Source organism: Gigantopelta aegis, chromosome 8 (genome assembly GCF_016097555.1).
Source record: "Gigantopelta aegis isolate Gae_Host chromosome 8, Gae_host_genome, whole genome shotgun sequence".
Taxonomy (NCBI): Eukaryota; Metazoa; Mollusca; class Gastropoda; order Neomphalida; family Peltospiridae; genus Gigantopelta; species Gigantopelta aegis.
In genome coordinates this window covers 71,040,489-71,052,499 of record NC_054706.1, presented here as the reverse complement: position 1 = coordinate 71,052,499, position 12,011 = coordinate 71,040,489, and the positions used below count along the sequence as shown (strand labels likewise).

The window sequence follows — 12,011 nt, the reverse complement described above, 5'->3', positions numbered from 1 at the left end:
TATAGTTTAATTTTTTAATGTTTTATTTGTCATAGATAATGTAGTCCACCATCTTGCTAGAGACACTACAATTTTTCATATATAATTATAGTCACCTTACAGTTCATTATTAAGATTTTATTTTTCAAATTCACATCACATTATCAGAGGAAATCTGCAGCAGGGTTTTTCCATGTATAATATAGTCATATCATCTTACTAACGTTTTTTAAGTGGATAATGTTCTTGGTATTTAATATATTATATGCATGGAAAACTACAAAAATGGACAAACCTTGGCAGCACTCTGCATCTTTTCCATGCATACCCGAGGATCCTCCATTCCAAACTCATGCTTTTCTTTCCTGGTGATCACAAACATGCAACATTCCAATAACACGACAAACAGTTAATGATGATAAGATTAATAGACACTCACAATTCAGAACAAATAATAAAAAACACAACAGTCAGTTATGATAAAATAAACACTCACAATTAATGAAAACAAATCAACTGCAGCTTATTTATTTCTAAGTACAACACACCACAACTACATGATACATGTCAATGCATTCATAATGAAGACTAGTAACAAAATCTGATCTTGTATAGATTTTACTTTCTCCATTGCTATGCTGCAGTACAACACTGATAAGGCAAAAATTATTCTGATATTTCATGCTATGAGGTAGGTTTTCTAATGTCTCATCTTAACAACATATAACAAATGGTTAGCCATGAATATAGAATCAAAATTAATTCATGCCTCCAAAATAAAATGTTACCAGACATATACTACTAATTAAAAATTAATTAGTTTATTCGTGCATTTGGTATGGAGCAAACTATTAGACTTGATTAAAAATGACATTTTGGAGTGGTAAAAACATGAAACACACTCACATCAAATACACACACAGGTTATCCAACAGCTGTCAATTGCATGCAGTTGAGTCGATGAGCACTGTGAATGTACCCTGTCCTTGCTGACATGCTCAGTCTGAGTGAGCATCTTCTGACACCTAACACACACACACACACACGCACACATGCATGCACGTACACACACACTCACACACATGCGTACACACGCACGCACACACACACACGCATGCATACACACACGCATGCACGTACACACGCACACGCGCGCACACACACACACACACACTCGCGCACACACACACACGCACGCACACACACTCACACACACACACACACACACACAGACAGTGACACACACAGACACACACACACACACAGAGACACACACACACAGAGACACACACACACACAGAGACACACACACACACACAGACACACACACACACAGACACACACAAACACACACAGACAGAGACATACACACACACACAGACACACACACACCCAGAGACACACACACACACACACACACACACACAGACAGACACACACACACACACACACACACACACACACACACACACACACTGATTATCAAACAGTCAATAAGTGCATGTAGATGAGCCCACAAGCTTTGGAAATGTAACCTGTTCTTGCAGACATGCTCAATCTGGGCGTGACCATCTTCTGACACACACACACACACACACACACAGACACACACACTGATTATCAAAGAGTCATCAGGTCCATGCAGTTGAGCCGACGAGCACTATAAACGTACCCTGTTCTTGCTGACATGCTCAATCTGGGCGTGAGCATCTTCCACTTCGGCCTTCAGCTGTTGCTTCTCCTTCTCCAGTCTGCAAACAAACAATCAGGACATTCAGGAGTTACCCATCAACATACAACATAAACAACTTTCTTGTAGCTTTTATGGAAATGTTTAGGTAAGAAACATCTTTAAGTATAACATTAAACAAACAGAATTTGTTTTTACATGGCCTTAATGTCAAAAAGCTAAAGTTTGTTTTGTTTACCGACACCACTAGAGCACATTGATTTATTAATCATCAGCTATTGGATGTCAAATTGGTAATTTTTATGTATAACCTTAGAGAGGAGACCTGCTATATTTTTCCATTAGTAGCAAGGGATCTTTTACAGGCACCATCCCACAGACAGGATAGCACATACCACTGCCTTTGATATATCAGTTGTGGTGCACTGGTGAGAAATAATCCAATTGGCCCATTGACTGGGGTCAATTATAAACTGACCATGCATTAGGCGAACTCTTTACCACTGGACTAAGTTCCGTCCCATAAATAAGAACATGGTGCTTAAAGCAACACAGAGTTGCTGATCAAAATACAACAAAAACAACTTTCTTCAAGCTCTTGTGGAAATGTCTAGGTAAAACACAGCTTCAAGTGTAACATTAAACAAACAGAATTTGTTTTTACATGGCTTTTAATGTCAAATGTAAAGAAAGAGAATGAGGAGAGTTTAGAATTCCACCTGCTGTTGTTATTGCAGGCAAAGGTGGTGGGTATTGGGTTTTAAACTGGGTTAGTTTGCCTAGTATAGATATTGATAAGCATCAGTAAAGTGAAATAAGAATCAAATTTATTACGTACAAATGTGATTATTTATTATCCAAACATGTTGATAACACCTAAAAAAAAATAATTTAAAGCCACTATAAAGACCTAAAAAATCCTGTCGAATGTGATGCCTTAATTCCAATTGCAAGTCTGTAAAAAATTAACATGAATATTTACAGTATGTCTTATAACAATATTTGCCCATTGGGCTATTTCTCGTACCAGCCAGTGCACCATGACTAGAATAACAAAGGCCGTGGTATGTGGTATTTTGACTGTGAGATGGTGCATATAAAAGATCCCTTGCTACTAATGGAAAAATGTAGCGGGTTTTCTCTCTTAGACTATATTTATAATCAAATGTTTTACATCCAATAGTCAATAATAAATCAGTGTGCTCTAGTGGTATCGTTAAAAAACAAATTTTATAACAATATATATGGACACATGTAGCTTTGATGGTGCAAAGTTTAGGCTGGTAGGTTGGCTTAACTTAATTCTCTTTGGGCATGCTCAACTGGCAATTCAAGAAATAAGAATAATCAGAATTCCAAATGAACTAAGCAGAACACAGTTCCAACTTGATTCTAGCAGAATCAAACATGGCAGACATTAGTCTTATATATGCAGTATATACTGGACTCCAAAAAGAAGGGTGGATAACCAACCAATCACAGGGAATACCTTTTTTCTTACTATGGAATTTACTACAAGTTATTTATTTTCAAGCCGATAGCAATAGGGTGAACCCTGGAAAACATTACATACCTGGACTTGATTTGTATTTACATATTAAAGACATTTTTTTAAATCTCTGGATTGATCTGATTTTTCTGATATTTCACTGAACATTACATAATTAAAGAAGAAACAAATATTACACATACCTGGACTTGTTTTTTTCAGATATTTCACTGAATATTACATAATAAAGAAATAGAGATTATTATACAAGCTTGTGTGTCGTACTTATTTTCCGAAACGAGTGTCAGAATTTTTGTATTGCCTGAGCGAGAGCGAGGGTAATACATGAATCCTGACACGAGTTTTGTAAAATCAGTACGACACATACACGAGTGTAATAACTTCTTTATTATCCATATTATTAGTGTAAATTTTTATGAATAACAAGGGCCGACTCAAAATGTTTTAACCACAACTAGACGACGAAATGACGTCATATTTCACATGCAAAGTCTAGGACTGGAGAAGCAACATCATGTTATCACGTCGCTTCCTAAAACTTATTATACTTGTTATTACACGTGTGCTTCGTATGATTATTATTAACCCAGTTATGTTGAACCATGTGGATAATAAGAACAAATATTAGACATACCTGGACTTGATTTGGATTCTCGGATATTTCACTGAACATTACACAATAAAAACAACCACTACTAATATACACACCTGGACTTGACTTTCTGTAGTTGGTCCACCTGGTCTCCGAGCTCGTTGGCTGCATCGGCATGTTTCTTGCGCAGTGCCGCGATCTGGGCCTCATGCTGCAGCGTCTGCTCCTCAAGGTCACGGCGCAGTTTCAGCAACTCCTGCTCCCGCTTCTTGTTGAGTTCGATCTGCGCGGCGGTGGCGCCACCTGCCTCATCAAGACGCTCGCTGATGTCCTCTAGCTCACGTGACAACTCAGTTCTCTGTTTCTCAACCTGAGGGTTTAAATAGAGATTATGTTTGAAAAATGTGTTCGATAGCTGCAATTTTTACAAGTATATTAAAGCAGTTCTTAAAATGTGTTTGATATACTAGTATTTTTACAAATATAAAGTTTGATAACTGGATTTTTATTACAATAAAGTTAAAATATGTTTGATAACTGGAATTTTTACAAGTATAAGAAGTTCTTAAAATGTGTTTGATAACTGGAATTTTTACAAGTATAAGAAGTTCTTAAAATGTGTTTGATAACTGGAATTTTTACAAATATAAAGTTAAAATGTGTTTGATAACTGGCATTTTTACAAGTATAAAGTTTACTAACTGGATTTTTATTAGAATAAAGTTAAAATATGTTTGATAACTGGAATTTTTACAAGTATAAGCAATTCTTAAAATGTGTTTGATAACTGAACTTTTTTCAAGTACAAAGGTTAAAATGTTTTTGATAACTGGACTTTTTACACGTATAAAGATAAAATGTCTTTGACAACTGATAATAACTGAAATTTTTACAAATATAAAGTTAAAATGTGCTTGATAACTGGAATTTGTACAGTAATAAAGTTAAAATGTGCTTGATAACTGGAATTTTTACAAGTATAAAAGGTAAAAGGTATTTGATAACTGGAATTTTTACAAGTAGACGTTAAAATGTGTTTGATAACTGGAATTTTTACTGATATAAAGTTAAAATAACTGGAAATTTTACAAATATAAAGTAGTTTTTAAGCAGTTCTTAAAATGTTTATTAAAAAAATAAAATAACTGGATGCAAATCATGAAAAGTTATTTTCAACAATAAATAGTAAAACAAAATTAGGTGAAGGAGGCATTTGTCTTTCTGGGTTTTTTACAGTAAAACTTTTCTTCTGTCATATTTGCTGCCATGGTTATTATATGAAAAAAATACCAGTAAAATATTTTGTGTGGACAGTTCATATTGTATTGTAGTTTTAATATTAAAGTTAAAGCTCAATGTTTTTGTGTGACAGTCTCAATACCATACACTTTCCTGATCTGACAAAAATGTAAAAACTGTGGTGCAGTGGTTAAGCCATCTGTCTTAAGATTAGTTGGTGCTGGGTTCACATCTCAGTACCTGCTACCACCCAGAGCCAGTAATGATAGTTCAGTGGGAAGGTGTAAGGCCATTACACGGACTTCTTTCTCACTATCACAAACAACTACCTGGGTCCGTGCTTATAAAACATTTAGAGTCTAGACTCAATCTCAAATGATGTCACACACATATAGTTTGTATGGTGTTGCTATGACTGGACTGTAGGTAAGGTTTAAATTTGACACCGTCACTTGTGGAGGGTGTGTGATAATGCAAGTACAGAAAATGCACAGCAATTCTAGGTGGATTTGGTAGCATACTCCCAACCCCCTATTTTTTTTTAAAAGAAGATAGTTTTGCTGCATTAAGGTTCAGAATTCATCTGTAATTCTATTAAAAAAAAAAAAAAATTTTTTATCTTATGTTGAAAAATTACCAGAAGAATATTATAAAATATTATACAATATATATTATTACATTTTGAGCAGGATTAATAACACCTTTCTGTATAATTAAAAATAAACAAATCTGGCAACAGCCTGACAGGCCTTATCGCTTCCTACAACATTGTATGACTTAAGTAAACATTTTGATAAGTTCTTGACATAATTGCACATGTTTCAGTCTCATCCTTGATCATAGCTGGAACGGTAAAAGTACAGATATGTTTGAGATTTTTATGTGATGGACTTGATGGATCTTGCAGTTTGTAACTCCAAGACATGATTTACTAGTGTTAAATCCATATACATGTGTGGGCATGCCACTGAGAAAACACTACTGAGAAGAAGGTAAAAATAAACATTTTTCTGTTCAGTTTCTATTTCCAGCAGGATAATAAATAAACATGTGTAACTGATATCCACTGTGGCAGCAAGACATATATAAACTTACAATGCATACCCAAAATAGAGAAAAACGAATCTCTAGAACAATTTTATATCAACATGTTTTAGTTCAGCTGTAATACTGCAGTGACGAAATAATGTAGTGTCATTAAGTCATTGAAATTGATACTATTAAAACACTTATGCACATTCTATGCAAGCAATATGACTTGCTGTCTGGTTTTGAAAGAACTAGTTAAAAAAGTATAAAATGAAAAAATATATATATTCAAAGTAATACTATTGTGAAGCCCTAGCTAGTAAGTACATTTTAACAAGAAAACTTTTTAATTTGTGTTTTAAATCTGTGTTGGTTAACTTATTAAAACTAAACATATTAAAAAGAAATATTGTTATGTTAAGATCATTTAATTTTCTTTTAAACAAATAGAACCAGTAACAGTGTAATGTATCAAATATTTGCTTCAGATTGGAGACATCATGTCAAAGTTGTCCGTTCAAAAACGTCTGTCCAAACAAGGAGATAAGCTGAAAAGAAGAAATCTTAAATAACAGTAATCTAATACTTGTTATTTTTATTGTAATTGTTATTTTTTATTGATGCCATGTGAATGCTGTCTCTTCAAATGTATCCCCTAAAAAGGCAATAAGTTGATAAGAAGAAGAAAAAAAAGCTCAAACTCCATCTCAACTTACCTTGGATCTGGCCTGTCTTTCGGCTTCAAGTTCCTCTTCTAGCTCTTCGATCCTTGCCTGCAATGCACGAGTTGTCATGGTTACAAGAAAAATTTAATACATTTGAGGGAAGGAGGGAACTGGGAGGGGAGAGCAAGCCCACACAGACAAGTCCTTACATGTGTGTTGTTGAAAAGTCTGCTTAAAATCTACTTCATCTCTGCTGCATTTTTCAGGGCTGAGTCAAGTCGACTTGGCAGTGAAGGGGTTCAAATATTCCATATCTGTCTCGCACAGTCTATTTCACAGGCAGGGTAACCGGAGATAAAACGTCTTACCGGTACTTTTCTCATTTTTCCTTCCCCGCAGACTCTGATGCATTTTGCATGCACTCTAAGACCGTACCGATGACATCATGAGAGGGATTGTTTCAAGTTAAAAATAACTGCTGATGATTGCAGTTTTGGTTCTCAGCATGCTGCAGTGGGTTTGTGTTTCACACTAAACTTTACAGCACAGGCTCATTAACTGAAGAAATGTGCCAGACCTTTTGACTTGTCATGCAAAGTGGATTCCTTGGAGGTAGATTCCAGCTTCCAGGAATAACAGCTGAACCGATACCAAGCATTCAAGATAAGTAATTTCACAAGAAAGTGTTTGGTACCAACTCTTGTGTAAGAAACTGGAATTTCATCACCGAGACAAAGTCAGCAAAAAGAAAGGTTTCTTCAATGAGAGGCCATGATCATAAAAAGTAATTACTTAAGAGAAATTAGGTTTTAGAAAAAGAAAAAAGTCAAGAGAAAGTCTTTGTTTAACAACACCACTAGAGCACCAATTTATTAAACATCAGCTATTGGATGTCAAACATTTAGTAATTTATATTCTTAGAGAGGAAACCTGCTACATTTTCCATTAGTAGCAAAAGATCTTTTATATGCACCATCCCAGAGACAGGATAGAACATACCACAGGCTTTGATATACCAGTCACGGTACACTTTACTGAGACCAAGTCGGCACAGAGAAAGAATTCTTTGAAGGGAGGCCATGAGAAATTAGATTAAGAAAAAGGAAGTCATGAGAAAGATGTATCAGTGATGCAGAAAGTATCAATCCATTCGCCAAATGAATGTAAAAAGTATTACAGACTAGTTAAGTAATATAAATATCAGTCTGAGAGACAATCTCCTTCAGTTGAAGACATTACAAGTAAAGTTGCAATAAAACAGTATCTCAAGAGTTTTGGTTTTATTGGATTGTCATTTGAAGTGAAGATTTTATTACATTTATAGTATAATAATACTATATTGTGATTAAGGCCAACAGACCAGTAGAAATTCTGGTGGACTAGTTAATTTTGGTTGGGTATGGTCCATTTCTGCACTGTGGACCTGGGGCCTAAACTCTGGCAACTTTGCGATCTCGCAGTGCAATGCTAAAAGACTTGCAAAGAGGATGCTTTGCTATCTAGCAGAGCCTAAGAGACCTTTGTGAATCAGGCCTCTGATTATTACAATGAAGAAAATGAGTTTATACAGTAAAATCTGTTTAATGAACCTACTACATAGTCTAAAACAACTCAGGAGGGGTGGGGGCACAGAAATCAGTACACAGTAATACATTGTCTTCAACAGCTAGACAAAAGGAGCACTTTTAAACTAAAAAAAAAGAACTTTTAAATATTGTTTTCTGCCATGGCCTGCCTCTTGAGCAGGTTTAGTTGTGTTTGATGATAACATGACATATATGATAAATTTATATCTTTATAATGTCAACATCAGATTATATAAGATGATGATGATGATAATAATGATGACAATGACGATGATGATGATATATCAGTACATGTATTTATGAACGTTAAAAATTCCCAAATTTCTTTATTATTTCAGGTTAAACACAATTTAATCAAAACATTATAGCATTAAAATGAAAGAGCAATTGGATTAGTTTATTTTTGTTTTATGATGCACCATCATTATTGTTGGCCACATTATATGATGTTAGGTTCTATAATTTAAAGTATTTTCAAGCAAAGATTTTAATAATTTTTCAATCAATTAAAATATAAACAATATTAATACAATGTTTTAATGTACATTAAATAAATAAATAAATAAATAAATAAATAAAACCAGTTTGATGGAATGTTTCTTTGAAAACTTGTTAAAAGAAAAATGGTTTATAATTGCTTATTACATAGTTAAAAATAAATACAATTTTATTGCAGGAGATCATTGTGTACAATAATATCTACCATGTGATTGTTTAGCTTACTTTATAACACTAATGAATATCACATTATAAATGATTAATATTTCATTTGTTACAGTATTAAGGACAGTTAGTGAAGAAATGTGGTTCTTATAAATCACCTCTAAACATAAAACATATTATTAATATATATTATGAAACATAAATCAATATATTTGTGACATTACATTATATGCAAGTAAATCAATTATATACTGTAAATAAATATATAAATAAATGAATTGTTATATTCTTTTATAGAATTTAATAAAAAATATTACATTACATCACATGTATCTAAATCAATTATGCATTTTATTATATAATATAAATAAATGAATTTTTTTTATATTCTTTATCCAAATTCAATAAATTTCTTGCATTACATTTATGTAAGTAAATCAGTTATGTATTTTATTATATATAAATATTTTATTTATTTTTTAATATAGCATTCGATAAATTTATTGAATTATATGAGTAAATCAATATTTTATATTAAATTAGTACTTTACTTCGAGGAGGTTCTTTAGCCCGGGTGAGACTTGGCCGAGTTCCGCGGCTGCTCGAATAACTCTCCGACTCTGTAGACTTAACCCAGGCGTGATCTGGGGTTCGAAACGACTACTGAACAAGAGCGGATGTGTACCAATAGATTCCAGGACAGACGGGCTTGTCGAGTGGAAGTCCCTGCGCAACTCCTGTAAAAACGAATCCCCTGTCGCGTAATCCGATTTGTAACGGTACGACGATTTCGTAGATGACGCACTTTTAGTTGAGCTTTTTTTACTTGTCGCAGACTGTCCGTGTGACGATGTTTTTGGTTGCCTTGGACGTGTTTCTGGTTCACTGGGCGGAGGTGGTTTTTTGGTTTCACTAGGTGGTTTCGGTTCACTAGGTGGTTTCGGTTCACTGGGTGGTTTCGGTTCGGACGGTTTTGTTTTCTTGACTGTCAGCTGTTCCGTTACCATGGTCACCTGAGTTTCCTGGGGGGCAGGTGCCGCCTGCACCGGTGGGGGTGATGGCTCATGCTGCACAGGGGCGGGCTCTGGCTCCGACACTTTGTCGTCCACGGTTACACCATTGGTTGTCATGGTTATAAAAATGCTGTAATGAATACACTGTTATATCTCCTTATTATCAGCCAAGGAGTCACAACAGCACGGAAACCAAATGATTATCAAAGGGCTACTATCAGAAATCCGTCAAAGATCCGCCTTGGGTAAATATTGGTACACTGGTTGCTCTGTCCTTGTGTTCCGGTTTATAAACCGGCTGCCATTACGGTGCAGCACAACAGGGGAAAGTAAGTCGGCCTGAGGAAAAGAAACGGTGAACACAGACCAATGTGTTAGCTCTGCAGACAATGGTTACCTACCTTTAAAGGCTGCACCTCTAAACATATTAAAATCAGATGAGCTCATCACCTAGCAACCGATTCCTGACCTCGGCAACCCTAATCTTCTCTAACACAACAACTATTTTGGCACAACATTTTTCCAACCCTCTTTCTTATTTTAGCTCAAGAAAATCTCAAGAGAAAGTGAGAAGTGTAGAAAAAAAACAAAACAAAACAACCCACATAGAATTGTGGAATGGAACATAGTCAAATAAGGGTATGGTGTAGTAATTAAATGAGAAATTGTTATCAAATGCTAGGAAAAGTTATTCCATTCGATTTTTATTAGTGGACTGTACATGCAGACATGCAACAATAATTAATAGTTGTTTGGAATGTAGCTTCTAGGATGATCAGTATGTGACAAAGTGCTGAACGAATCACGTGGAAGGTATTCTCCCCAGCCGGTAGGATGCGCTATAAGTAACAGATTGTGTTTACAGGCCGATTGCTCCAGCTATCTGGTTACCTGGCAGACAGGCTCTGACTCAGCCCAGTCTTCTCCTTATTTAGATAAAGTGGAGGGATTGGGTTTCACAACGAAATGCCAGTCAGCTACAGGAATGAGGATGTGTTGGGAATCTCATACAAGACATTGCTACCTACATCAAACAAATTGGATACATGGTTTTTTATTATTATTATTTTTTTAAACATATTTTTTTGTGTGCATATTTTGATGATTACACTTTTATAATCTTAACCTGAAAAATGTTGCACAAAAGATGGGGTTTTTTAAATCTCCAAAACCCACATGAATTGGCAAAAAAACACCCCACAACAGTACAAATATATACTGGTACACATGTATCTAGTTAATGCAACAAAATATTGTAAATTAAATCAAATTAAATATTTACTGGGGAAAACTAAAAATGAGACAAAATTACAGAATGTTTTACATTTAAATTCTTGTAATGATAATTTATTTTTAATATTGTTAAAATAAAAATTTAAATAATCATTTTACAATATAAACAAAAACATTTATTACAAAAATTTGTTTTCATAATATCTAACATAATAATATAAAACATATAATGTCTTTGATAGAACTAAACCTATGCTTTCCTTTTTGGTACTGTCGAAAATCAAATCATATGTTGTTTGAAATATTAATTTTAAAATTTATTTACATTCAAAATTGTTATTATTTAGATTTATGATCATGTCCAGATCATTAATTTGATCCCAAGAAAGTTTCATGTTAAAAAATTAAATATAAAAGAAAAACGTATCGCAAACATTTAAAAAATAATAATAATAAAAATACAAAAACTTCAAAACACCTCAGAACAGATATTGACCTTGGTACTGTAGTTATTTCCTAAAAATATTAATATTATGTTCATATAAAATTAAGCTCTGCATATAATACTATTAATTTGTAGTATATTTGTATAGGCCTATTCTTACTGGCAAACGCATGTTAAAATTACATGTGTGAAAGAAGCTTTGTTCTAAATACAGTACTGTACAAAAGTCAGAAAACCAGCTGTCTAATTACCATTGTACTTGAAGTTTATAATGTCTGCCAGCTGTCGGTAATTGAGAGATATACCTATGAAGGTTAATAGATTTGGCAGGAGTCTACATTGCCAAGTTTTCCTCAACACATTTTTA

At 34.1% G+C, this 12,011-nt stretch overlaps 1 protein-coding gene across 7 annotated transcripts in view; it reads right to left on the bottom strand.

The window, feature by feature from the left end:
* The window catches only part of LOC121378572 (myosin heavy chain, striated muscle-like), a 79,496-nt gene that overhangs the window by 15,656 nt on the left and 51,829 nt on the right, over nt 1–12,011 (bottom strand). For all 7 annotated transcript variants that reach the window (XM_041506815.1, XM_041506811.1, XM_041506812.1 and 4 more), the window contains exons 21-23: nt 6,756–6,812; nt 3,888–4,141; nt 1,652–1,730 (exon numbers count right to left, since the gene is read on the bottom strand). In XM_041506815.1, the coding sequence (XP_041362749.1) occupies nt 1,652–1,730; nt 3,888–4,141; nt 6,756–6,812 (390 nt within the window). The remainder of the gene's footprint in view (nt 1–1,651; nt 1,731–3,887; nt 4,142–6,755; nt 6,813–12,011) is intronic.